The sequence below is a fragment of the Pelodiscus sinensis genome, chromosome 31 (assembly GCF_049634645.1).
Source record: "Pelodiscus sinensis isolate JC-2024 chromosome 31, ASM4963464v1, whole genome shotgun sequence".
Classification (NCBI taxonomy): Eukaryota; Metazoa; Chordata; order Testudines; family Trionychidae; genus Pelodiscus; species Pelodiscus sinensis.
The window spans coordinates 13827686-13855552 of NC_134741.1; the positions used below are offsets into that span (position 1 = coordinate 13827686).

At 50.5% G+C, this 27867-nt stretch overlaps 2 protein-coding genes across 5 annotated transcripts in view; one reads left to right on the forward strand and one right to left on the reverse strand.

Moving 5' to 3' along the window:
* On the reverse strand, positions 1 to 27529 carry LOC142821440 (uncharacterized). Its single transcript, XM_075912370.1, has 9 exons — positions 27330 to 27529; positions 26139 to 26604; positions 23646 to 23876; positions 22922 to 22944; positions 22109 to 22224; positions 20872 to 20931; positions 18765 to 18965; positions 2310 to 2423; positions 1 to 2019 (listed from the first exon to the last, which is right to left on the reverse strand). The coding sequence occupies exons 2-9, from the start codon at positions 26508 to 26510 to the stop codon at positions 926 to 928; spliced, it is 2211 nt and encodes a 736-aa protein (XP_075768485.1). The 5' UTR covers positions 26511 to 26604; positions 27330 to 27529; the 3' UTR covers positions 1 to 925.
* Positions 26994 to 27867, forward strand: part of LOC112546925 (uncharacterized) — a 30448-nt gene continuing 29574 nt past the window's right edge. For 3 of the 4 annotated variants that reach the window (XM_075912411.1, XM_075912414.1, XM_075912415.1), the window contains exon 1: positions 27062 to 27165. The gene's annotated coding sequence lies outside the window, so the exon portion shown is untranslated. Of the gene's footprint in view, positions 27166 to 27867 lie in introns of all 4 variants that reach the window. The other variant, XM_075912412.1, reaches the window with a different exon arrangement.

Consider the following 27867-nt stretch of genomic DNA (forward strand, 5'->3'; position numbering starts at 1 on the left):
ATCTGACTTACTGGGTCTGCCCACAAAAGCTTATGCTCCAACACTTCTGTTAGTCTATAAGGTGCCACTGGACTCCTTGCCGATAATGAGGAGAGAAGACTCCCACAAGCTCTCGCTCCCCCAGCTTAAGTGCTACTGTGAAGAGGGAGGAGAAAGATACACTTCTCCCTGCCATGGTAGATCTGGGGCTGGGGCCATGGGATAGCCTACTGTCCTCCAGCCGCAGCACGTCTGGGTCAAGGTTGAGACCAGTAGATAGACGTCTCTCTCCCCACCAAAGCCCTATAAGGGCATGGTATTTAATAGGGTGTCACAGCCAACTGGCCACACAGGCTAAAGGGAACTCGGGTTATAGATTTATGCCCTCTATGAGTCCTCCGAAGGCTAATAAGATTTGAGCTCTGACTGAAGCTTCCCCCCCCCCCCCCAGTCAGAGCAGCTAACTGGTTTTCTCTCCTCTGTGGGTTGTCTTATGTTTAACAAAGTCTAACCTGTGTTTGAAGCCTTTTCTGCAATCAGAGATGTTATGAGGTGACTCTTGTACATATTATCGGATGGCTAGTAACGCAGGAGTACTGACAACCTTTTCCTGCAGTCAGAGCAACTGAATTTCCTGTGTGGATTCTCCTACGGGTACCAAGGTCTGAGCTTTTACTGAAGCTTTTCCCCACAATCAGAGCAACTGAAAGGTTTATCTCCTGTGTGGATCATCCTGTATTTAACAAAGTATGAACTTCTACTGCAGCTTTTCCTACAGTCAGAGCAGGTCAAGAGTTTCTCTCCTGTGTGGGTCCTCCTATGTCTAAAAAGGTTTGACTTCTGACTGAAGCTTTTCCCGCCATCAGAGGAATTGAAAGGTTTCTCTTCAGTGTGGGTCCTCCTATGGGTAACAAGGTCTGAAGTTTTATTGTAGCTTTTCCCACAGTCAGAGCAAAGGTTTCTCTCTTATGTGGGTCCTCCTATGGGTAACAAGCTTTGAGCTGCTAATGAAGTTTTTCCCACAGTCAGAGCAATTGAAAGGTTTTTCTCCTGTGTGGGTCCTCCTATGGGTAACAAGCTTTGAGCTGCTAATGAAGTTTTTCCCACAGTCAGAGCAATTGAAAGGTTTCTTTCCTGTGTGGGTCATCCTATGGGTAACAAGATTTGAGCTTCTATGGAAGCTTTTCCCACAGTCAGAGCAATTGAAAGGTTTCTCTCCTGTGTGGGTCCTCCTATGGGTAACAAGGTCTGAGCTTCTATTGTAGCTCTTCCCGCAGTCAGAGCAATTGTAAGGTTTCTCTCCTGTGTGGGTCCTCCTATGGGTAACAAGGTATGAGCTGCTAATGAAGTTTTTCCCACAGTCAGAGCAATTGAAAGGTTTCTCTCCTGTGTGGGTCCTCCTATGGGTAACAAGCTTTGAGCTGCTAATGAAGTTTTTCCCACAGTCAGAGCAATTGAAAGGTTTCTCTCCTGTGTGGGTCATCCTATGGGTAACAAGGTTTGAGCTTCTATTGAAGCTTTTCCCGCAGTCAGAGCAATTGAAAGGTTTCTCTCCTGTGTGAGTCCTCCTATGGATAACAAGGTAAGAGTTTCTATGGAAGCTTTTCCCACACTCAGAGCAGAAATGGGGTCTCTCTCTTGTATGTATTTTCCGATGGTTCGTAAAGTGTGAGTGCTCACTGAAGCTTTTCTCAGAGTCAGAGCACTTGAAGGGCTTCTCTCCTGTGTGGGCACTTTGATGTTCAATAAGAGTTTCACAGTCACTATAAGAGCAGGGTGACTGTTGATGGGGGATTTTCTGTTGAACAGTTTCTGTGTTTCTTTTCTCCCCTCTACTCCTAGGACTGGATTTACCCTGTCCCTCTTCTGGATGGTTTCCCTGCTGTCTTTCTGGGCGATGCTGAATCTTACAGCTCTCTCCTTGCTCACATATCTGTAAAACATGTTCTTCAGATCTTCCCAATAACATCCCACATAAAGCCACTTGCTCCAGTCCTTCCTGCTGAAGACTCTTATAGTTCTCAGTCAGCATCCCCTCACCTGTTGGGATAGAGAAATAATCCAGACAGGAGTTATTCTCCATGATAATCTCAAAGGAAAAAAAGAGGAATAAAAAAAGGGGCATACTCTCAAATAATGGTTGAATTATCATGAGCTGAGTTCATCCTCCTCCTTCACAACCCTTCCACAGAGGAGAGAAACCAGCCTTTCCCCACCCACCACAGACTGACTGGAGTTGAAGACAAGCTGAACAGACAGACTTAATGAAAACACACAAGTTACATCTCAGAGACAGAAATTGGTTTGAGTCAGTTTAACTGATTGCTCACCTGTGTGGGTGTTGCTGATGCTCTCTCCTTCCTGACAGCTCTGAGGATCTGAGACCCACAACTCCTCCTCTCGCTTCACCCAGGCAACCACATCAGTTTCAGAGACTGGAAATCCTGTATGGAGAGCAATGAACCAAGTGCTGATCTTGTTCATTAAGGTCTGTGCCATTACTGCTTCCAAAGCCAGGATCTGAGTCACCCACCCAGAGCGGCTCCTTCCCCACTTTGCAGAGACTGGGCTCTGGCTGGTACAAGAGCCCAGGACACACTCACCTGCAGTAAAGGTGAATCACTCCCACCTCCTGCCTTGGGAATGGCCCAGCTCATTCCCATGGGAAGCTGAGCACTCTGCTGCACTCTCTAGGCTACAACTCAGTCCCCCTCACAGCCCGTTTCATCCCCCTGGCATCCCAGGACTAGACAGGAACACACTGCTCAGAAGGGGAGCTCTACTGAGGGCTTGCAGGTCTGACACCAAGGTCCCCAGGCAGGGTTCAGACAGCAGCAGCCACATGGCAGGTTACTATGACTTGGAGAGGAAGGACCCAGCAGAGCTCTAGCTCCCCAAAGCTCTGTCCACAAGACTCCTGGCTGGTGGGCTGGGCTTGTCCTGATCTTTAGCTCAGATGCTCTACTTGGGGTAGGAGGTGGCAGAGGAAGTTGCCTGAGCATTTAAGTGAAAACTTGGCTGATTGCTTCAGGTCCTGCCTATGCACCATACTACTGACCCCAATTGCCTGCGTCTGGTTGCGCCCTGCCAGCGCCCACAACTGCCATTCCCTGGTTGCCCAGGGTGGTGCTAGGCTTCTCACCGGGCAAGCCCGGGCAGAACTGGGCCATGCTGCTTCTCTGGTGCTTGCGGCTGTTGCTCAGCTCCCCCTCTGCAGCCTTGATTCTACTCTGCTAGCAGCAGCCATTGTGTGGTTTCCCAGTCGGGCTTTTGTGGCCAGCCTGACCTTTGATCTGGTGCCCCTCCAGGGCTGTACAGAATCTATCACCTTTACACCTTCTGAGCGTGTTCCTCATAGCTTCAGCCCCACCCGTTCTTGGACCTTCATTTAGTGTTCAGATGATCCACTTGTGATGTGACCATGGAGATCATTGTGCTCCTGCTGTTACACAACTGCAAGAAACTTTTGTTGAAGTGTGCCATGTCAATGGGAATGTTCTAATGGGATGACTATGATTATCTTGTTTATGTTCCTATTTTTGAACTAGAACAGGCAGGCATTGGCAGAATGATGGGGCAAAGGGTATCAACTAACCAGGCAAGCACATACCTGAGCAGGAGGAGGTCAATCAATACACAGATCTCCACAGCAATTTCAAACACACAGTCCTAAGAGATGGCTCAAAGTCACTGACTCTTGCGCACATGAGCAGCATGAGGGAATAATGGATATGGATGTTTTGTTCAAAAAAACAGGCAGAAGGCTAAGGGGGTAGCAACATCTGGAATGCAACATTCATCTTGAGTCAAATGTGGCAGAATACAGCCTGCAAACTATGTGACTCTGATACTATTTGGTGACTGGGAGATGGCCTGGTGTTAGTATGCCCACATCTAAAGGACCTCCGCCCAGCCTACAGGCAGGGTCTATAGAGCCCAGAAAACCAACTGCTTACACAGGACAAATACTGAGAAAACAGGGATGGGTGTGAGGGTCAAAGGGCTAAAATAGAGGGAACCATATGGGGATACCTAGCAGAGAACCCCGGACAGCACCCTTTGCCCTCGGAAGGTCTCAAGTCACCCAGTGAACACTGCCCATTGGAACTCTGCCCGGATACGTCATCAGATACAGGAATAGAAATAGGCCCCACAGTGACAGACCCCTCCACCAGCCAACCTCCTCTCCCTGGTTTTGTAGATTGCCAATTTGGCGATAGCCATGAGGAGGTTGTACAGGAGGTCCCACCGCTTTGTGGGGCCATGAATAGGGTGTGTATAAATTAACCAGTGGGGTGAAAAGTGTAGCCAAAACCTCAACAGGAGGTTCTAGAGGAAACAAAAGAGGGGCTGTAACCTAGCGCACTAGAGGTAGATGCGTGCCAGGGTCTCACTCATGCCACAGAAGAGGCAAGTCTTGGCAACAGGGGTGAACTGCACCAAGTACATGCCTGTGCTCTCCACACCATACAGGATTATCCAGCTGATGTCCTCGGGGAGCCATGGAACCAAGGTCGAATAGAGGCTGGTCCACCGGGGCTCCCCACCCACTCCTACCACTGGTGGTAGGAGCTCCCGCCACTTGGTGTCTGGGTGGGACATGAGGGTGGGGAAGTGAAGCATGAAGCACAAGTGTGTACAGGTGATTCTTTGGCATGGTTCAGAAGGGGCTCGGATGCAACATGCACAGCCAGCTTGGGTGATAAGGGGGAGGTGGTCTGGAAGGTACATGTGGATGGGGGCTGATGGAGAGATCAGGAGGGCCGGGGGTGAGAGGTGGGCAGGGTGCACCCTCTCACAGGACCCTGCTTAAGTACACCCGAGCAGTGTGCAGCAAAGTGTCCTTCACTCCCTGAAGTATGCAAGGAGGCATACGTAAGGTGGAGAGCCCCATGCACTGAGTGAGCGCCCGAGGATCCACCCAGTCTCCCCAGTCGTAGTCCAGGAGGTCTCTGACTCTGGTGCCTTCTGCCAGGACCAATCTCTGGTGCACCGAGGGGAACTCCGCAGCCTGCACATGTAGATGGGAATTGTGTAGCAAGGGCTCCATGAGGAGGTCTGCCCCCTATGGTGGCTCCCAAAGACCTGGTCGCCACAAGCAGCTTCCAGGTTCGAAGGAGGTCCTGGTAGAAGGCCAGCAGCCTGGATAGGTCTCACAGAAGACTTCTCAAATAAAAGAGCTGCCTGTCATATTGGAGCCCTCAGAAGCGGCAAAGAAAAGCATGCACAAGTGTGTTCCACGCTAGACTATCTGCATCAAATAGGAGTCTCTGCAGGGTCCGGAGGTGGAGGACATGAACCCACGTACGCAAACACATCAGGCCCTGCCCTCCTTCCTCCAGGGGGAGATGGAAAACCCCTGCAGAGATCCAGTGCAGTCCTGGCCAGAAAAAAATGCAGCATTAGCTGCTGGATATGAGCCAGGAAACCTGGGGATGGGACCAGGGTGTTGAGACAGTGCCAGAGTATGGACTGCCCAATTGGTTAAGCACCAGTGCTCTCCCACGGACGGAGAGGAACCAAAGGAGTCCTGTCTATCTCTGCTACCACTCAACCATGCTGAACTGTAAACCTTGCCTGTTCTCCAGCAGAGAGGGATGCATGGCAGAGAGAAAAACACCTAGATAGAGCAGCGGACCCGCGCTCCACTTGATGGCCTGAAGTATGGTTAGGAAGGAGCCCGCCTGCCACCCAGCCTCTACCACTAGGCCAGAACTCTTGACCAAGCTGACCCGGGCAGAGGAGGCCATCAAGGAGATGGCTTGGCAAGCCTCCACCCTTGCCAGGTCGCCTGGATCCTGGATCAAAAGGAGCATGTCAATGGCATACACCGACAGGATCAGCCTCATCTCCGGCTCATGAAGCACCAACCCCATCAACCTCTTGCGAAAGAGACGGAGGAAGGGCTCCATGGCCAGACCGTACAACTGGCATGACAGCAGACAGCTGTGATGTACTCCTCGAAGCTGACCAGTGTGGTTAGGGTCCAGTTGAGCTTGACCAAGCACTCTGTAGAGGTGTACAGCACTTGGAGAAACCCCACAAAATGGGGCCCATGGTTCATGCAGTCGAACACCTTCTCCTGGTCCATGGCAGAAGAGCCATGTGCACACTGTACCCACATCCCACCACTGCCGTGCCAAGGGACAGATGCACTGCCACCAGTGCCAGACCAGCCAGAACTCCCGGAAGGATGCTACAAAGCCTGCATCCTCCAGCAAGCTGTTATTGAAATGCCAGTAGGCTAGCCCTGGCCCCTCCAAGGAAAGAGAGCCCATTATGGCCACAAATTGGTGGTCCGAGAATGGGGCCGGCCTAATGCTCCAGGAGTGGGCCCAGAAGAGATGACAAAGATAAATGTGGTTCAACTAGGAGTGGAAAGACCGATGACCCACCACCCAGACATAGGTAAACACCGTGTCCCCGCCCAGGTGGAGGTCTCGCCAGATGTCCACCAGGGGGTAATAGCCTATTATCTCCCTGAGAACATCTGTGGTGGCTGGGCACTGCTCGGTCCCCATATGGTCCCACTCCTTGAGGTGCAGTTGAAATTTCCACTCAGGACCAGGCACTCACAAGGATTCAAGGAAGACAGATGCCCGCTGGTAAAAGCATAGCCTCTTTGGGCTGGACATCGAGGCATAGACGTTAACAAGATTTAAATGTCAGCCCCTCTGTCCAAACCTGGAGATGCAGCAGGTGACCCAGCATGACCTCAGCAGTCTCTAGTATCTAGGGCTGCAGATTCGGGAACAGGGTAGCCATCCCAGCTTGACTGGCTGACAGGTGGCTGAAATAAATCCTGTCCCCCCACTCCAGCCGCCAGCTAGCCTCGGCGGCTGGAATCGTATGCGTCTCCTGCAGAACATGACAGAGTACCCCCCTCCGAAGGAAGAGAGTACCTGACATCTGTGGAGACCCAACCCGCAGACCCAGGTTTTTAAAGTGGTATAGATGAGCGCCAGCATCAAGAGGGCTGGGGAAGATCCTCGCCGTCAGGAGTGTCAGCGGCCCCGATTGGACCGTATCCGAAAGTGAGTAGGGCGTCATGGAAGCTGAGGACCCGCTGGTAGTGCGTAGCCTCCTGCTGCCCAGTCCCTTTACCGTCCCCCAAGAGGGCCCTTACCATTTGTAAGGCAAGATAGAAATCGCCCCAGTGCTGAAGGGCGAGAGCAACCTTGTTCTTGGAGCCACTAATGTCTTCCAAGAAAACATGCATCTCACCCTTCAGCATGTCTGGCTTCGGGCCCTCAAACACCTTGGGGCCAGAGCCCTCCATGAGCCCCATGACCCATCGACACAGGGCCTCTGGAGTTCCTGCTGGGAAGACAGTGGCAGAGGAAGAACAGCCCCAGATGGGCTGGGAGCAGGAGCAACGAAAACCGCCTCTCGTGGGCCAATATCTGGATTGAACATGGCAACCCTGGGGGCAGTAGCAACAAAATAAGGGGAGGAAAAGAGGTCAAGCAAAAGATCAGGAAAGGGAGGAAGGGGAGTAGTGGGAGGAAGTGGTGGAGTATTAGGGAAAAGACAAGGACGAGGGGAGCAGGAAGAGGGCTTGGAAGCTCAACTGGAAGGGGGACTGAACAGGGAGCAAGAGTGCAGCAGGGGCTAGGAGAGGGAGCACGGCAAGAAGCCTCAGCAGAGGAGGTGCCAGGATGTGGTGCCTCCTCGCAGGGCAGTGAATCAGTGGCAACAGTAGGGATAGGTAACATCTCCCCAGCGCTGGGCTCCAGTACCAGAAGGTGCAGCACTAGAGACCTCAGTGTTAGGGGTGATGGACAATAACGGTAGCTCCTGCCCACTGAGAACCTCCAGGGTTTTGATGGTCACAGCCAAAGTGTGGCTGATGGCCAAGCAAATGGTCTCACCCTTGGGTAACTCAGAGGCAGGGAGAAAGGATAGCAGCGGGTCAGAGGGGGAAGTAGAGGACAGTTGTTGTTGTCCTTCGAGGGCATGGTAATCCCCCTATGAGGCAACCAGGGTCAACCCCAAAGTCTCCACCTGCTAACAGAGGAAGGTGAGCCCACTGCCCGCCACCAGGGGGTGATCTTTCTCAGTGTCAAGGTCAGCTGCTGCCCTCTCAGTGGAGGCGGGGGACAGTGAGAGCCACCTCCATGCCTTCCCCCTCTTGTAGGAACCCTAGGAGGGAGGAGTTCACCTCTCCTGCAACCTCTGCGGTCACCTCAACTGCCCCACAGTGCTGTGAAGTGTCCAGAGGCTCATAGGGAGGGATGGCTCCAGAGTCCACTCCCATAGGTTCAGAGAGGTTGTCCTCCCCCTCAGTAGGTGGGGTAGAACACCAGGCATACTTACAGTGCCTTCTCATAGCAAGTTCCCAACCCTTGGAGTAAAAGGGCTGGGCCAGAATGGTGGAAGAGACAGGAAACAAGTGCAGCAGTGGGAGGGTAAGAGAGGGCAGGCAATAGGGAGCAGGGGAAAAGGACACCTCCCCCTGAGGTAGGTCATAAGAACAGCCATACTGGGTCGGACCAAAGGTCCATCTAGCCCAGTAGCCTGTCTGCCAACAGTTGCCAGCACCAGGTGCTCCAGAGTGGGTGGACCAAAGACAATGATCAAGTGATTTTCTCCTGCCATCCCTCTCCAGCCTCTGACAAACAGAGGCCAGGGACACCAATTCTATCCCCTGGCTAATTGCCTTTTATGGACATAACCTCCATGAAATTATCTAGCTTCTCTTTAAACTCTGTTATAGTCCTAGCCTTCACAGACTCCTCTGGCAAGGAGTTCCACAGGTTGACTACACGCTGTGTGAAAAACAAATTTCTTTTATTAGTTTTAAACCTGCTAACCCATTAACTTCACGTGGTGTCCTCTAGTTTTTTTATTATGGGAACTAATAAATAACTTTTCTTTATTTGCCCTCTCCACACTACTCATGATTTTATATACCTCTATCATATCCCCACTCAGTCTCCTCTTTTCTAAACTGAAAAGTCCCAGTCGCGTTAACCTCTTTTCATAGGGGACCCGTTCCAAACCCCTAATCATTTTAACTGACCTCTTCTGAACCCTTTCCAAGGCCAAAATATCTTTGAGGTGAGCAGACCACATCTGTACACAGTATTCAAGATGTGGGCGTACCATAGTTTTATACAGGGGCAGTAAGATATTCTGTGTCTTGTTTTCTATCCCTTTCTTAACAATTCCTAACATCCTATTTGCCTTTTTGACCGCCCCTGCATACTGTATGTATGTTATCCATGATAACTCCAAGATCTCTTTCCTGATCTGTCATAGCCAAATTAGCCCCCATCATACTGTATGTATAGTTGGGGTTATTTTTCCCAATATGCATTTTACACTTATCCATATTAAACTTCATTTGTCATTTTGTTACCCAATCACTCAGTTTGGTGAGATCTTTTTGGAGTTCCTCACAGTCTGCTTCTGTCTGGACGATCTAAAACATTTTGGTATCATCCGCAAACTTTACCACCTCACTGCTTACCCCTTTCTCCAGATCATTCATGAATAAGTTGAAAAGGATTGGTCCCAGGACTGACTCTTGGGGGACACCACTAGTTACCCCTCTCCATTCTGAAAATTTACCATTTATTCCTACCCTGTTTCCTGTCTTTAACCAGTTCTCAATCCATTAAAGGACCTTCCCTCTTATCCCATGACAATGTAATTTACAAAAGAGCCTTTGGTGAGGGACCTTGTCAAAGGCCTTCTGAAAATCTAAGTATACTGTATCTACTGGATCCCCCTTGTCTGCATGTTTGTTAACCTCTTCAAAGAACTCTGATAGATTAGTAAAGCATGATTTCCCTTTACAACAACCATGCTGACTTTTGTCCAACAAATTATGTTCTTCTACGTGTCTGATAATTGTATTCTTTACTATTATTTCAACTAATTTGCCTGGTACTGAAGTTAGACTTACTGGTCTGTAATTGCCAGGATAGCCTCTAGAGCCCTTTTTAAATATTGGTGTCACGTTGGCTACCTTCCAGTCATTAGGTACGGAAGCCAATTTAAAAGATATGTTACAAACCACAGATAATAGTTCAGCAATTTCCCATTTGAGTTCTTTTCAAACCCTTGGCTGAATGCCATCCGGTCCCGGTGATTTGTTAACATTAAGTTTTTCTATTCGTTCCAAAACTTCCTCTAATGACACTTCAATCCAGGACAGTTCCTCAGATTCGTCACCCAGAAAGGAGAGTGCAGATTTGGGAATCTCTCTAACATCCTCAGCCGTGAAGACTGAAGCAAAGAAATCATTTAGTTTCTCCGCAATGGCTTTATCGTCCTTGATTGCTCCTTTTATATCTTGATTGTCTAGGGGACCCACAGGTTTTTTAGCAGGCTTCCTGCTTTTAATGTACTTAAAAAATACTGTTATTTCTTTTTGAGTTTTTGGCTAGCTGTTCCTCAAAATCTTTTTTTGCTTTTCTTATTACATTTTTACACTTGATTTGACAGCATTTATGTTCCTTTCCATTTATCTCACTAGGACTGGACTTCCACTTCTTAAAAGATGCCTTTTTGTCCCTCACTGCTTCTTTTACATGGTGGTTAAGCCACGGTGACTCTTTTTTAGGTCTCTTGCTATGTTTTTTAATTTGGGGTATACATTTAAGTTGGGCCTCTATTATGGTGTCTTTAAAAAGTTTCCATGCAGCTTGCAGGGATTTGTCTCTAGTCACCGTGCCTTTTAATTTCAGCTGAAGTAACCTCCTCATTTTTGTGTAATTCCCCTTTTTGAAATTAAATGCCAGAGTTCTGGACTGCTGAGGTGTTCTTCCTACCACAGGAATGTTAAATGTTGTTATATTATGGTCACTATTCCCAAGCGGTCCTGTAATGGTTATCTCCTGGACCTGATCCTGCGCTCCACTCAGAACTAAGAATTGCCTCTCCCCTTGTGGGTTCCTGTCCCAAGGTCCTGCCCAAGTCCCGTCACTCTCTCCTCCGTGGGCCTAGCCTTGCCACTTTTGGCAGTGGCTGCAGCACTTGCACGCTCGTCTGGGCCCTTCAGAGCCTGAGCTGGATTGACCACAGTCACAACTGGAGGAGGGGCAACCCCAGGGTCCAGACACTCAGGGCCACTGGCAATTGTGGGGCCAGTGCCCTCCCAGGTGTTGGGGGTTCCGGGTGCCTCTCCAAACCGGGCCAGGGGGCAGCCCCTTCAGATGTGCCCTGCTGCCCAACAGAGAAAACACCGGGCATCCCCCATGGTGTAGTACACCTGGTACCGGGCCCATTGATGGGGCACCAGAAGTGACCCTTCTAGGGCTTCTCCGCCACGTCCCGCTGACAGTAGTTGGATAGAAACCTGCCGGCAACAAGAAAGGACATAGCAGAGTGTAGGGTCTTTGCAGCCTAGAGGAAGGGGACTCAGGATTGACAGAGGCCTCCCGAGGGTGGAGAGGAAAGGCAATAGGGCTGCATCGGGGAGGAAGGGAAGAACAGAGGACAAAACCACTCATATGCCCAGGTCCTCCAAAGGCTTGAGGGGAACATGGACTCCCCCTACCGCCACTGGGTGGCAGCCTTGGATGTCAGAAAGAATACCACCTTCCTGAACATCTTAGAGGCTGCCACCACAGCCACAGGCCCCACCACACTTGCCAACACCAGTACATAGGTCTCCACAAGGAGACAATGGACCCCGTGCCTCCTGGTCAGGGTGGGAAAGGGGCCGCACCCACCGGAGATGGAATTCTTGGAGGCGGGGGGATGGAAGCTACCTGGGCATACTCCCTCGGGGCCGGGATACCATCGCCCCCAGAGCTGGTGGAAGGAACAGGGGGCTGTGGCCTGCATGGGGGCAATGACCAGGGAATGAGCCCTCAACTCAGGTTTTGCCTTCCGGGCAGAGCTCTTGCCCTTCTTGGTCTGCTGGCCCTTCCTACCCTTCAGGGGAGCTTCTTCAATGAGTTCTAGAGGTACCGTGGCAGGGATAGTCGAAGCCCCGGGGTCCTCGTCCATGTCCGCCCCTTCCACCGTAGTGACGGAGGGCCTGGCAGCCTCGGAGGGACTGTTGTTTTTAGGGAGAGTGGGAAAGGTTTGGCAGGGGTGTCACCAGACAACCGCTCCATCATGGTCATGGGTCAGGAGGGAAGGACAAACAACCAATTAGGAGAGGACCGAATATGCCAGGGGAGGGAACAGGAAGGGGAAGAAAGGCGGTTCACTGCTCCCCCCCTCCCAACTAGGCTAGAAGTGGGGTGGGAGGGCGATGATTCAGAAAAGAGAAGGGAAAAAAAGTAAGGAGTACAGCTCCCAGCACTGAATGGAAAGAGCGGCTCCTCTGGCTGCACTGGGGAGATGCGGGGTAAATTATTATTTAAAGAACATGGGGACAAGTGAAGCTGTGTGTGTGGTAATTAAAAGGAGGGGGAAGCTTAAGCGCCTAACAGAAGAATGGGGATGGGGTATGGGCACACAAGAGGGTAGATGGGACAAGCAGAGGAGAAGGAAGGCAAGTAGTGAAGAGATGCCTCCTCGGCCTCAGGGAAAGCGGCAGCTGCAGGAATGGTGGAATTCAGGCTTGCAGACGTGAAAAAACCCCAAAAGGAACATAAATAGACTCCCAAGAAGATGGGAGATGTGAGGGGGGCTTCTCCCCACCCAAAGGCAGGGCAACAGAGACTCTCCTCAACCCCCCTGCACCCTCAGCAACTAGCTGAGGCGACAGGGGGAAAGCTGCTTGCAAAAGGCAGGTGGAAAAAGGGGCCTGGCCCAAAATGTAAGAGTAGTCAGGCCTGCCACAAAAACAGCAGCCCCCCCACCCACCCCGCCTACAGACATCCCCTCTCCAAAAGGAAGAGCAGAGGAGTGCAGGAGAAAATACAGCACCCCAAAAGCAGGGAGCTACCGAGGCCTCATGAAAGGTTTACAAAAGCCTATAGAAGGCAGCCATGTTGGGAGGTGAGTTAATGCCTTCTGGTGTCTAAATTAGCCTCACATGAACATAGCCCAGCAGCCAGGATAATAAATAGAGGCTTAATTGGGAGGCAGCTTGCAGCTGGAGTTAATTAAGCACCTGCTGCCAATTAAGGCCTCCAGGTTCCCATAAAATGATTCATCTCAGGCAGCAGGAGGGAAGGGTTTTTTTTGGTTTTTGTTTTGGCAGGGTGGGGGCGGGAGCACACAAGGAGCAAAGCAAAGCAAGGAAATGGTGAACCCCAATGACTAGCCTGTGATGAGAATAACTTAGTAAGTGGAGACCCTTGCCTCCAGGGAAATCCCAGGGCAACAAAGGGGGCCCTGTGAGTCTCTGAGGTGCCCAAGTATCTGCCAAGAAGCATAGAACCCCAGGGAGCTACCAAGGGACTGTCTCTCACACTATATGAGAGAAGTCACAGGAGGGGCAAGTTGATGCTGGCTGAGGGGCAACATTCTGACTGCTGACTGTGCTGGTACTGTTATTGGGTTGGGACAAGTCTCACTATATCTGTGCCTGAGGAGCTGGGACACTAGCACCCTGCTCCTTTTCACAAACTTGGCTGAGCATCTTGAGCCTCCGAATGGAGTCTGGGTTTTTCCTAGCGGCAACCCTGGGCTGTGCTGCATGGGCAAGCCGCATGCTCTGACAGTGCCACTGGCATCAGAGCTCCAGAAAAAGCTGCCCTGAACAGCCATAACAGCACTGTGGCACTAGCAGCAATTCATACGGCACTGCAGTTGCTGCAGGAAGCAAAATTATCAATCACAGCAGCACCTGGGAACTCTGGTGTAAATCAGGACTCCACTGTGCTATCGGGATGCTCATATGGAACTAAGCATCACCCCTCTTTAGTGTAGGTATCCTTCCCAGCCCTGAGAAACAAGGACACACTATAATAGCTATTAAAGAGAGAGGTGATCGCACACAGGGAGTAATGTTAGTCCGAACCAAGGGCTTTGGTTTGAACTACCACATCCCAGCGCGCATTTCCTGGTTTCAATCAGCTGTGATTCGAACTAGCACGTGGGCGTAATCATGCTAATGGAGCACGGAATATTTAAATCCCAGCTTCATTAGCGATTTCGGTCACCTACATTTGCAGCCCTATCTTAAGATAGGGAGCAAGTATAGACGTACTCCATGGGACTTGAAGACTGGAGGCCCAAGTGTCGACCCTACGCTAGATCAGAGAGGATGAAGATTTCCTTGACAGAAGGCAGCATTTAATCCTGGAAGCACGGCAGGCGGAAGAGTCAAGAGGGCAGTACAGGACTAGAAAGAGAACTGGCAGCAGGTAATGTCTAGAAGGGGGAAAAGGCCAGCACAGGAATCCCCCAATGCTATAAAGGTAAGTAATCACTTTCAGGCTCTCTCCACAGGCTCTGCGGTGGTGAGTGCTTTGGAAGGGACCTCACAAGGAAGAAACAGGAAGGGAACACCATCTACTGCAAGGCATGGGATGCATAGTCCTAGGGATGGGGGTTCCACAACCACCACCCCCATAAGAAGACGACGGGTGGTGGTGGTTGGGGAGTCCCTTCTAAGAGGGACTGAGGTATGCTGCTTACTGGGAGCTTGAATTCAGGATGTGACTGAGTGTCTTACAAAACTGATCAAACCTTCAGATCATACCCCTTCCTGCTTCTCTATGTGGGAACTAATGATATGGCCCAGAATGACCTTGAGCGGGTTACTGCGGATTATGTAGCACTGGGAAGAAGGATCAGAGAATTTGGAGCGCAAGTGGTGTTCTCGTCCATCCTCCCTGTTGAAGGGAAAGGACTGGGCAGGGAGCCTCGAATTGAGAAAGTAAATGCGTGGTTGCGCAGCTGGTGTCTGGGAGAAGGCTTTGGTTTCTTCGACCAAGGGACTCTGTTCCGAGCACAAGGATTGTTAGGAAGAGATGGGATCCACCTAACAAAGAGAGGAAGAAGCATCTTTGTGGGCAGGCTTGCAAACCTAATGAGAAGGGCTTTAAACTAGGTTCTTTGGGGGATGGTGACCAAAACCCTGAGGGGAGTGGGAAAGTCGGATACTAGGAAGGAATGCAAAGAGGAATGAGCAGCAAAGAAGGACCCCTGATTCGAATGGAGAAGGTAGGGTGATCAACTGGTTATCTGAGGTGTCTGTACACCAATGAAGAAGCCTGGGCAACAAACAGGAAGAACTCGAGGTCCTGGCCCAGTCCAAGAAATATGATTTAATTGGGATAACAGACTTAGTGGGATGACTCGCATGACTGAAGCACTGTCATGGAAGGATATAAACTGTTCAGGAAGAACAGGCAGGGGAGAAGAGGAGGAGGAATTGCATTATATGTAAGAGCACTATGATTGCTCAGAACTCCAGTATGTAGAGGGGAAAAAAGCCTGTTGAGAGTCTATGGGTTAAGTTTAAAGGTGCAAACAATAGCAGTGATGTTGTGGTTGGTGTCTACTACAGGCCACCGAATCAAGTGGACGAGGTAGATGAGGCTTTCTTTGAACAACTGAGAGAAGCTTCCAGATCGCAGGCCCTGATTCTCATAGGGGACTTGAATCATCCTGACATCTGCTGGGAGACCAATACAGCAGTATACAGGAAGTTTTTGGAGAATGTTGGGGATAACTTCTTGGTACAAGTGCTGAAGAATCCAACCAGGGGCCATGCACAACTTGACCTTCTGCTCACAAACAGGGAGGAAGTAATAGGGGAAGTGGAGGCAGGTGACAGCCTGGGAAGCAGTGATCATGAGATGGTAGATTTCAGGATCCTGACCAAAGGAAGAAAAGAGAGTAGTAAAATACACACCTTGGACTTCAGAAAATCAGACTGATTCCCTCAGAGACCTGATGGGCAGAAATTCCCTGGGATGCTAACATGAAGTGGAAAGGAGTCCAGGAGAGCTGGCAATCTTTTAAAGAAGCCTTATTGAAGGCACAGAAAGAAACCATCCCAATGCGTAGCAAGAGAAGGAAACATGGTAGGAGACTGGATTGGCTTACAGGGGAAATCCTTGGTGAACTTAAGCACAAAAAGAGAGCTTACAAAAAGTGGAAACTTGGACAAGTGACCAGGTAGGGGTATAAATGTATAGCTCGAGAATGCCAGGGGCGTATCAGGAAGGCGAAAACACAATTGGAATTGCGACTGGCAAAGGATGTGAAGGATAACAAGAAAGGTTTCTACAGGCATGTTAGCAAGAAGAAGGTGATCAGACAAGGTGTGGGGCCTCTACTGGATGAAGGAGGTAACCTAGTGACAGATGATGTGAGGAAAGCTGAAGTACTCAATGCTTTCTCTGCTTCTGTATTCACGGACAAGGTCAGCTCCCAGACTAATGCACTAAGTGACACAAGATGGGATGAAGATGGACAGACCTTGGTGGGTAAAGAACAAGTTAGGAACTATGTAGAAAAACTAGACATACACCTATCCATGGGTCTGGACTTAATGCATCCGAGGGTATTGAGGGAGTTGGCAAATGGCATTGAGGAGGCTTTGGCCATTATCTTTGAAAAGTGGTGGCGGTCAGGAGAGATCCCGGATTATTGGAAAAAGGCAAATGTAGTGCCCTCTTCAAAAGAGGGAAGAAGGACGATCCAGGGAAATATAGGCAAGTCTTACCTCGGTCCCTGGAAAAATCATGGAAGGGATCCTTAAGGAATCCATTTTTAGGCACTTGGAAGAGGGGAAGTGATCAGGAATAGTCAGCATGGATTCACAAAGGGCATGTTGTGCCTGACCAACCTGATAAGCTTCTATGATGAGGTAAATGGCTCTGCAGACATGGGAAAGTCAGTGGATGTGATATACCTTGACTTTAGCAAGGCTTTTGATATGGTCTCCCCCAATATTCTTGCCAGCAATTTAAGGGAATGTGAATTGGATAAATGGACGGCAAGATGGATAGAAAGCTGGCTAGAAGGTCGGGCTCAAGGTGTAGTGATCAATGGCTCGATGTCAGGATGGCGGTCAGTTACTAGCAGAGTGCACCAACATTTGGTTTTAGGACGGGTTTGGTTAACATCTTTATTAATGACCTGGATGAGGGGATGGATTGCACCCTTAGCAAGTTTGCAGAGGAGAGGTAGACATGCTTGAGGGCACAGATAGGGTCCCGAGTGACAGACAAATTGGAGGTATGGATGACGTTCAACAAAGACAAGCGCAGAGACCTGCACTAGGGACAGAAGAATCTGAAGCATTATTACAGCCTGGGGACCTACTGGCTAAGTAGTAATTCTTCAGAAAAGGACCTGCGGATTACAGTGGATGAAAAGCTGGATGAGAGTCAACAATGTACCCTTGTAGCCAAGAAAGATAATGAATGGCGTATTAGGTTACATTAAGAGGAGCATTGCCAGCAGACCCTGAGATGTCATTATTCCCCTTTATTTGGCACTGGTGAGGCCACATCCGGAGTATTGTCCAGTTCTAGGCTCCCTACTACACAAAGGATGTGGACGCATTGGAGAGGGTCCAGCGGAGGGTAACCAAAATGATTTAGGGAGCTGCAGCATATGCCCCACGAGGAGAGGCTGAGGGAGTTGGGTCTGTTTAGTCTGCAGAAGCAAAGAGTGAGGGGGGATTTAACAGCAGCCTTCAACTTCCTGAAGGGAGGTTCAAAAGAGGCTGGAGAAAGGATGTTCTCAGTAGTGATGGATGGCAGAACAAGGAACAACGGTCTCAAGTTGAGGTGGGAGAGGTCCAGGTTGAATATAAGGAAAAACTATTTCTTTCAGAGAGTAGTATCAGAGGGATAGCCGTGTTAGTCTGAATCCGCAAAAGCGGCAAGGAGTCCTGTGGCACCTTATAGACTAACTGAAGTGTAGGAGCATAAGCTTTCGTGGGCAAAGACCCACTTCATCAGATGCATGGGTTGACATGCATCTGATGAAGTGGGTCTTTGCCCACGAAAGCTTATGCTCCTACTCTTCAGTTAGTCTAAGAGAGTAGTGAAGCACTGGAATGGGTTACCTAGGGAAGTAATGGAGTCTCCATCCCTAGAGGTTTTTAAGACTCGGCCTGACAAAGCCCTGGCTGGGTTGATTTAGCTGGGACTGGTCCTGCCCAGGGCAGGGGGCTGGACTTGATGACCTTCTGAGATCTCTTCCAGCTCTATGGTTCTATGATTGTAAGGTCACACAGGAAGTCCGAGACAGGCAGAGAACTAAACGCAGGTCACCTGAGCACAAAGCCAGACATTCACACAGGAAGAAAAAGTCCCTACCAGAAGATATTTCACTCTAAAAAGACAAAACAGATGATGTGATTTATTTCCATTGCACGCAGAGGCAAGTGAGCCCCAGAGACAATGAAACTGAACTTTTGTAAGGAAACCCAGCCTGTACCTGAAATGCAAGCAGAGCTCTGCTCACATTTATCTACTATCGAGCCACTTCCCACAAAACACTTGCAGAGCATGAACTGCCTCATCCAACCTTCCTCAGCTCCAGCATCCAGCCCCTCCCATTGGCAAGAACCAGCATGTCAGAGATTAGCTACAGGTAGGGAAGTACTCTGGGACCTGCACCCTGCTTCCATTGGCTCAGCACACTACCACAAGGGGAACCTGCAGGCACTAAGAGCAGCCAGACCCAGAATTCTGGTACTTACACCTCCAGTCAAGGCATAAAGTGGGCAAGATAGGAAGGAAGTGCACTGAGACCTCAGCTGTGGGAAGAGCAGCATCATTCTTATCTCCCTGAACTTGCTTTCCCTGGGAGGGGACATGGAACGGACAGTCTTTCACTGTCAGGATTATTGGGGCAGATACTCCTGACATTGGGGGCAGAGGCAATGAATTAACCTGAACCAAACCCAACCCAGCTGCTCCAGAGCCCACCCAGCTTCTGTTACCCAAGGGGACAGGAATCCTTACCTAACCAGGTCACAGCCTCATAATTCTCCTGCATCACATCCCTGTAGAGGGCTCTCTGGCCCGGGTCCAGCAGAGCCCATTCCTCCTCAGAGAAATACACAGCCACCTCCTCGAAGCTCACCAGCTCCGCCTCGGCCATTTCCTGTCCCTGGCTCTGCAGGCTAGAGGCTGAGTTGGAGTCAAACATGGGTGTTCTGCAACCTGGTATGGGGAGAAAGGGAATTGGAGACAATTCAGAAGGGGCTTTAATCCTTTCCACACCCCCATTCTCCCCACACTGTTCCTGGTGACATGTGCTAGACTTTGCCATTGTGAGCAAAAGCTTTAGTCTAGATATTCCATAAACAGCGCATAGGAGTTAGATCCCAAATCCATATTCATTTCTCTCCGTATCTGGCTTGAGTTACAACATTACTGTGTCTGCAATAACGGGATATAGTTATCGGCACCCAGTGTTTCTGATAAGCCACGTATTCATCTACCTGGACATGGACATAGATTAAATGCAGGCTGCTGTATTTAAAACCCTTAGTCTTCATTCATGGATTTGCAGCACAAACTTTGCTCTCTCATCTGACAGAGACATTATAAACCCTTTCCAAAACAGAGTCAGTGAAGTTAACACCACCATTCAGATGCTTATTATTAAACACATGCTGAGTGTTAGCAGGATGAGATCTTAAGATTCATGGGATCAGAAGATATCTTTAGTCATGCAGTCTGACCCCCTCAGTGTCACAAGCCATTACACTCAGTCCAGTTACCTAGGCACAAAGCTCTGTTTCCCCACAGTGTATTTTCTAGAAAGTCCCCCAGTCAAAAGATGGAGAATCCACCAGTTCTTTGCTCATTTGTTTCAACAGCAAATCCGCTTCCCTATCAGACATTTGTGCCTCTTTTCTTGTCTGAAATAGTCTAGCTTCAGCTTTCACTTACATGGCTCAGTGGGAACGAATCCACTCGATGGGATGAGCAATTCCTTTTGATGGGGGGCCAAATGGAATGTGGCTGAGAGCTGCACTCTTACAAGACATTAATGCAGGATCTGGAAAGCGTGTAGGGAGGAGGACCCTTGGGGTAAGGGTTTGGGATGCAGGACAGATGGGCCGGGGGGCAGAGGTCTAGGAGGCAGTTTGGGTGAAGGAGGCAGGCTGTGATCTAGGACACTGGATTAGCCAACTACTCATTAGATATTTAAAGTAATTTTAATTTAGAGAAGTCATTTAGTGGACAAATAAGGGGCTGTGGGTTTCTGACCACTGAGGGGTCTTGAAAATATAGTTGCAGGAGGAGGACAGAGTTCGGATATGCAAAGCGGGGGGCAGGAGTGGGGAGCAGAGATAAAGGGAAGGCAGAGGTTGGGGTGTCAGAGGCAAACTCTCGACAGGAGACTTATCTGAGTGACTCCTGGGCAGAGGCCATGCACCTCAGGCAGGCAAGAAGCATGCCCAACACTCTCACAGGCTGCAGGGCCATGTGGGTGTGTGAATAATTATGATCCAGAGGGGAGCTGGCGTGGTGCTTTGTTTCTGGTCAAAAACTGGCCAATGAGATTGTCCTGGGGGTGGCAGCAGCTCCTAAAGCCTTCCTTTCTTCCCTCCGGGCTCAGAGTCACTTTCTGAGTGGCTTTCAGATGGGGAGCGGTATTGGGTCCAACCCACAAATGGTTTGGTGGGGTGGATCCGACCCATGAACTGTATTTTGCTCAGGCCTACACTAGACTTAACAGCCCTTGGGGATTTAGCAGTTTCTTGCCTTGAACAAACTGATACCATGGAAGCCAGTCAGCTCTCAGCCTTTCGGCCTAATTATTGTTTGAAAGCAACACCATATTGAAACTGAGTAGTGAAATCTGAGCCTGAAGGTGCTGTCTTTTGTGTGCTTTAAATTTACCCTTTTAGCATCACAAACCCATAGACCAGTTTTTCTCCAAGTGTCCACAGGTCTCCATGCAGTGCCTCTGGGTCTCCTCACTGATCACTGGCTGAGATTTAAGGCTGTGAGCACCATGGTTGCTGGGTTTGGTTGGTAACTTTAATGTCAATCTCATGAAGATGTTTTCACAGGAATTTCTCATCATTTAAAGAACTTCCACCTGCAAACTCACCTTGTCTGAAAGCTCCCAGGGATTTTCCTCTTGCTCTCTCCAGTGCAGAGGGCAGAGTGTCTAGTGGGGGAAGGGATAAGAGAGGTGAGATTCCAGGCTCTCCTGTTTATAACAATGTCCCCACTCTGAACTCTGCGTTTGAATTGTATCAGAGACCAGACAGACAGACACACTCAGGTATTTAGTATGAAAGAGTCTGAAACTGTCATTTCCTTTCTAACTCGGGCACCTCCCAGCTATGGAGCCAATATCCCTGCAGCATCACCCCTGTCCCAGGAGAGAGAAGCTGTAAATGAGATTTACTCTTCCCTCCTCACCCCCTCCCTCTTGGCTTCTCATTCCCTTTGTAGGGGCAAACTGAGGCAGTCCATGGTATCTTGCTGAGAATTGCCATTCAAATCCTAAATTCAAGGCCTGAGAATTTACTGCATAAGCAGTTAACTTGACCATGGTCGCCCTGGCAACCACATTACAAGAAGGCCTCACTCTGATAAGGCCCAGACTGATGCCTAAACAAACTGCGCGGGAATTATTTTCACTGTCTTCTTTATTCCTTAAAAATAAGCTTAGATCCCAAATATCACCCCCGCAGTAGACGTATTATATTTCCAGCCGACAGAGTTGCCACCCAACAGGCCTTTGTTTATATTGGCTCACTTAGTTTGTTAGGAATAACTACTTGTATTATTGATAACATGTTTAATTGGCAATGGGCGGAGATACTGTATAACCTTGTAATTTATTACCTTACGTGCTCATTATGTTTCTGCCACTAGACGTATCAAATCACTTCCCCTCCGTCCATCTGCTGCCTATATAATTTAATGCATGTTTTGATTAAGTTAGTGCTAACCAAGTTAACCCCTGGGTGGTACTCTACCAGCGCTGGTGTACAATAAAGCCTCTGCTTGTTTTCACCTGCACCCAGTGTGTCCGGAATTATTCCCTACACACTTATTGCTTCTTATCATAACCTGGAGCTGTGGTGGTGGGACATGTTGCCATCACAGTAACTTTAAATATTTTGATCTCAGAATGGGAGGTTCAGAGTTTGCAAACCCCTGGCTCTATCTGCAAGCAGTTAGGTCTGTTCGCTCAGTGCCTCTAAGGACAGCAGAGTGATGGCACCATCATTCTCTATGTGGGAATTGAGGCAGGGGAAGGTTGGTTTCAGAGCCCAGATTCAATAGTTTCAGATACTTGAACCACTTTCCCCTCATCCATCCCTTGTAGGTACCTTTGAACTCCCTCAGAGTCATTGATAGCGCAATCGTTTTCTTGGAGAAACAGCTGACTTTTTCTTCCAGTTCAGGGGAAATCTCCTCTGGCAGCTGGAACTGCCCCATCTCACACCTGGACAGAAACAATTCCATGTGATTGTATTTCGTTTACTGCTAGTAAGTTCTGGCTAGTAAGTCTCAGCTCTAACAGGTTTGGTATTAGAATTCCTCCAATTCTCCCAGCCTGAGAACAGGGACAACACATCCCATAGCCATGCAACCTTCCCCTCAAAGGTCCCATTTCTGTTCTTCACTTCCGGCCTGGGGGAGACTGGCTGGGGGACTAAAGAGGAATTGATTCTCCAAGGTCAACTCACTCCTTGGCCTCCAGATGCTGAGGGACAGGAGATTCCCATGTGATGGGCTGAAGGAATCTGTCCACTAGGGATTAGACTGAGACACCAGCTCCCCTCAACCCAGCTCCTTCCACACAGGTCTCCAAACAGCTCTCGGGAGGGACAGACTTAGTCCCTACTGCCCTGGGCTGAATGTGCCCAATACTCAGCAGTGACAGGCCCATATCCCACCCCACAGTCCTAAGGCAGCCAGTCCCCAAGGAGGTGACAGTTCTAGGAAACACTTGGTCAGACTCTGCCCTGACTGAGGAATTCCAGAATCTAAAGTGCGAGGATGAGACTCTCAGAATTAAATGAGTCAGAGATATTCATATCTAACACCTGGCTGTACAGCCCTGAGGAGATGTGGTGCTAACATCTGCTCAAAGCCCTTTCCCTGCTCTGTGCAGTGTGAGGGGAGTGAGAGCCACGTACCTGCTAAGGGTGCTTCTGATGTCCTAGAAAAGAAGACACAGAAAAGAATCTCAGCCCCATTGGACACACAGGGGATCTTAGGGAAGGGATTTTGCAAACCTGGGAAGAGAAGCCCTGTCCTGGCCCCAGGAACATGGATCCCCTAAGCAAATGGGGCTTTGCCATCTCTAATAGGTCTGGGTATGTCTACATTGCCATCCTAGTTCGAACTAGGGTGGCTAATGTAGGCATTCGAAGTTGCAAATGAAGCCCGGATTTAAATATCCTGGGCTTCATTTGCATCTTGCGGGGCGCCGCCATTTTTAAATCCCCCTTAGTGCGGACTCCGTGCCCACGGCTACACACGGCACAGAGTAGGTAGTTCAAATTAGGCTCTCTAATTCGAACTACTTACTCCATGCTGCGTGTAGCCGCGGGCACGGAGTCCGCACTAAGGGGGATTTAAAAATGGCGGCGCCTGGCAAAATTCAAATGCAGCCCGGGATATTTAAATCCGGGCTTCATTTGCAACTTCTAATGCCTACATTAGCCACCCTAGTTCAAACTAGGGTGGCAGTGTAGACATATCCTCTGTGCCTGTAACTCTATCAAGCACAAGAATCATTCACGTGGCAGCAATGCACAAGGTGTTACAGTGAGATGTGGCAGCTGGGCTCCAGCACTTGTGACTCAGGAGCCTCCCTTCCCTATGCTGGGAGCTGGGATGTTTCTCCCTCAGTCTCACCTGCAGGAATTCACTTGCTGGCTTCTGACATGTCCCCTCCAGCTCACCAATCAACTCGCTGAGACAGGAAATCTGCACGGAGAGTTTCCTGAAAATGTCAGTCTGGAACCTCCAAATCTCCTCGTCCAGCTTCTCCAACTGGGCCAGCAGGAGTCGTTCTTGTTCTTCCAGGAACTGCCGCAGCTGCTGAAACTCGGCCACAATCATCTGCCTCTCTGCTTGGGTCCATTTCTGTGTGAAAACAGGGAAAGAGCTGGTCAGGGGCATAGAGTGAGCCCAGAGCCCTTTCATGGGGAGCTGAGTGCGCAGCAGGAAGAATTTATTGGAAAACCCTACAATTTGTAACATTTGACTCTACTTTGTGGTTACTAGGCAGAGGCGTCTCTCCCAGCATCTCCTTTGGCCTGTGTCCCTCTGAAACGGATGTTCCCATGTCTGTCATGGGCAGCATCTGTTGTTAGTCATGGGCTCTGGGAATTCAGAACCAGAGCAGCAGGAGGCAGGACTCAGCACCAGCCTGACGGAGATACCCATGGAGGAAAAAGAAGCAAACATGTTAATGACTGTCTGGGAAAGCCACAAAGGCTGGACATTAACTCATGCAGTGACATGGATGCTCAGGGCACTGGCTTTTCCCTTCTGCTGCTGTTTTCCTTCTCAGTAGCTTTTCTCTCTCCTACCTCAGAGTCTTCAAATGGGCCTCCAATTTTTCCTGAAGAAATAGAAATCAGCATGAGGGCAAACCCCATCAGATGTTGGAAGCCCCTTTGTCTGCCTTTAAGAGAGTCCCAATTTTGTGGAGTTCTGCCCCTGACCAGCAGGGACTCAGCCCTGAATGTGGCTTTGTCCATAGAAAAAGACAATGGAGGAGACTGCGGATGAAGCAGGACACCTGTAAGGGTGGTGGCACCTTCGTAAAGAATGATGCAGGTGGTTAACAACACTCATCATGTAACCCAGCGTTTCTCAAACTGTAGGTCGCGACCAACTTACGGCGGGGGGAGTCTCAGCTGGATCTATTGTTTTGGGTTTTTTTTGGTTTGGTTGGGATTTTTTTTCCATTTGTCTCTTCCCGGCATCTCCAGACACTGCCCAATTTTCCCCTGCTGCGTCTGGCGGGGGAGCGAGAAGCACCACAGAATCTAGTGAAGAGGGGGAGGGGAAGAAGGGGGCAGTTGCGCAGCTCCAGACACTGAGGATACCTGCCTCAGGGGCAGGAAGGAGTGCACCGGGATGGAAGGGTGCTGGGGGGGGGGGGGGGGGGCTTGGCTCAAGGGAGGAGTGGGTGCAGTCACAAACTGGTGCAATTTTTGCTTAACAACTTGGCTCCCACCCCCCACCTTTTTTTTAGTGGGTCGCGGTATCACAAGGTTTGAGAACCCCTTATGTAACTGATTACAATTTAAAAGTGACAATATTTTTTAACCTGTTGCCAGGCAGAGCTGGTAGTAGAAATGGGCTCTCCTGGGGCCAGGGATCTCTCGTGAAGTCTGCCAGGGGTGACCACAAGAACTGCTGGCCAATGGGAACTCCAAGCAGCTGCAGATTGATGTTAGTTGCCAGAGGCAAGCAGGTACTGCTGGGGCAGTGGAGAGTTTAACCAGTAACTGGCACTGATAAACATTAGCAGTTAACCAGTTTGAACTCTTGCTACAATCCAACTGAATCCTAGTTGTATTTGGCATGTACCTGCACTTCCTGAAGCCCTGCTATGGGCCCCACACAGCATCCAGCCCAGCAACCTCCTCTACTGCCAATTCATGCATCGGAGTTTAACCCCCATAAGTTCAGCATCCCAGTGGGAAACCTCTTCTCCCTGCTGGGCCTAGGGTTTTATCAAGGCATCTTTCTCTCTTAAAGGGCCACACTTCATCACTGTTCAGTGATGCTGAGGGGCAGGGAGCAGTGTAGTCTAATAGTTGAACCAGGGTTCAGGACTAAATGCTATCCCTGATGTGTTTGGTGACTATGAACAACTTGCTGCCCCACCTTCCTTTCCCACAGTTTGTCTAACTGGACTGTGACCTGCTCAGAGCAGGGACTTTCCCTTGCTAGGTGTTGTGCAGGTCCCAGATTCCATTATGGATCTATAAGGCAAATGACAGATTATTGTTCCTGTTCATCCAATCAGAAACAGCTTGTAACCTCCTCTTCTTCAATCCCAAGACAGGTCACTGACAGAGTGGCCTGTACCTCCTGCAGTCTAAACTGCTCTGATTGTTAACACTTTAACTTGTACAAGCACCCCTCCTGTCACCAGTGAGGGTTGGGTTTCAGGACTTAGAGCCTCAAAGAAACATTTCCCACATCAGGTATTTGTAAAGACTTGACGTAAGTTGCCACAAAGCCAGAGCATTTACTTTTTACAGCATCTCTTGTACCATGAAGGCTTTAAGGAGCCGTGTCACACCTGTGCCCAGTAACAGTCAGTGAAATTAGCCTGTAATTAAAAGCCAATGTTATTTCCCATCACACTGGACAGCAACTCTGTACCTTGTACACCTGAGCAGCTTCCTGAAAGGGCACCACCATGCGAGCTTGGGATCTGTCACGCACCACACAGATGGGAGTTTGATCCTCTTTGCAGAACAGCTTCGGAGCCTCCTGGTGCTCCCCACACACCCTGCCCCATGTTGCTCTCTTTGCTGCCTGGAAACTCAGCGGCTTGGCTAGTTCCACCAAGTTTGCCAGCTGCTGGTTGGACCGGAGGGGTCCCTGCTGCTCAGTGTCTCTGCCCTGCGGGCTGAGGGGGGCCTGGCAGAAATTGTGCCCACGCTCCAGAGTGACAGGGGCTGTGAAATCCTCCAGACAGATGGGACGCGGCGCTTCCTCCCAGACACTTTCCACGGGGCTCTCTGCAGCCATTGCTGCCTCTGGGCTGGGGGACCGGGGACGTGTCACTTCCTGGAGCTCAGCAATGGGGGGGCGGGTCCGGGGGCGGCCGTCTGAGGCACCAGCACTGAAGATACAAAAAATCAAAATTTAAAACTAAAAAAAATCCCCCAAAGCTTCGCTCACACACTGCCCCCGCCAGGGCCTCCCCTGGACCCCCGAGGACCTTGCCCCAGCCAGACCCCCCCCGTCTCTGCGCCCCTCATGCCAGCCCCCCCCCTCGCATCAGGAGGCGCTTAAAGCGCGCGGGGCTGAATGTTTGTGACGCGACCGCAGAGGCGAAGGGGGGGGGGGCAGTGCCGGGCCGGCCCCGATACCCAGAGCAGGACTCACCAGCTCAAGACGGCGGGTCACGGCCCCTCCCCCCCACAGCTCCCTGACGCCGGGATGCGGCCACCGCGACTTCCCCTCCCCCAGCGAATAACGGGCCCCAACGGCGCGTGGCCCAGGGAGCGCGGCGCATGCGCAGCAACCACAACGAGCTCCGCTACCTTCCCCTAGTAGCGGGCCGCAGCGGGATGGGCGGGGCACGAGCAGGGCCGGGAGTGACAGCGGCGAAGCAGAATGGGGGTGGCGCCGTCACACTGCGCATGCGCAGCAGGTCAGTGAAACCGGGCCGACCCTTGCGGTAAGTCTTAGCTCAGACTCGGAGCCGCCTGGACACGCCCCCCTCGGAGGAGGGGGGGGGGGAATCACCGGGCTACTTCCGCCTCTCGGAGCCCGGGCCGCCCGCCCGATTTGCAGCGCATGTAACAACACGGGGGGGGGGGAATCTCACTGCCGGACTCCGACCTGAAGGGAGGGGGGTGTCCCGAGCTGGGCCGCACGTGGGTTGGAGTGTCCCGAGGTGGGCGGGGCCGGCGCGCGCCGCTGGGGTTGCAGGGTTCGCTCTGGGCCCCTCGTGGCTTCGCAGGGGCCGGGGGAGGCTGAGGCGGGTGCGCGCGCGGGGCCCTGGGACCGGCCCTTTGTTGCGGGGGCGGGACCGGGAGACGCCCACGTGGGCCAGTCTCGCTTCGCCCAGCGCTTCTGGTTGGTCACCTGAGAGATTGTACCGCTGTGAGCGCGTATCTGGGCACTGCGCGTGCGCAGCGGTTCTCGTGCCGCCCTTGCCGGTCTGTGCCCACCGCTGTGAGTTTTGCAAAGTGCGCGTTAAAAGCCTTTCCCAAGGGGCAAAAAACAGGACAATGTAGCACTTTAAAGACTAACAAGATGGTTTATTAGATGATGAGCTTTCGTGGGCCAGACCCACTTCCTCAGATCAAATAGTGGAAGAAAATAGTCACAACCATATATACCAAAGGATACAATTAAAAAAAAAAAGAACAAACAT

What these genes read in the sequence shown, in the direction of transcription:
- LOC142821440 (XM_075912370.1), bottom strand. Translation starts at nt 26,510, where the DNA reads ATGGCTGCAGAGAGCCCCGTGGAAAGTGTCTGGGAGGAAGCGCCGCGT. An exon ending in AAGCTGCTCAGGTGTACAAG is followed by an intron (nt 23,877 to 26,138) that starts GTACAGAGTTGC and finishes GTTTTCACACAG; the next exon opens with AAATGGACCCAAGCAGAGAG. An exon ending in TGAGGCTGTGACCTGGTTAG is followed by an intron (nt 2,424 to 18,764) that starts GTAAGGATTCCT and finishes CTCTCCATACAG; the next exon opens with GATTTCCAGTCTCTGAAACT.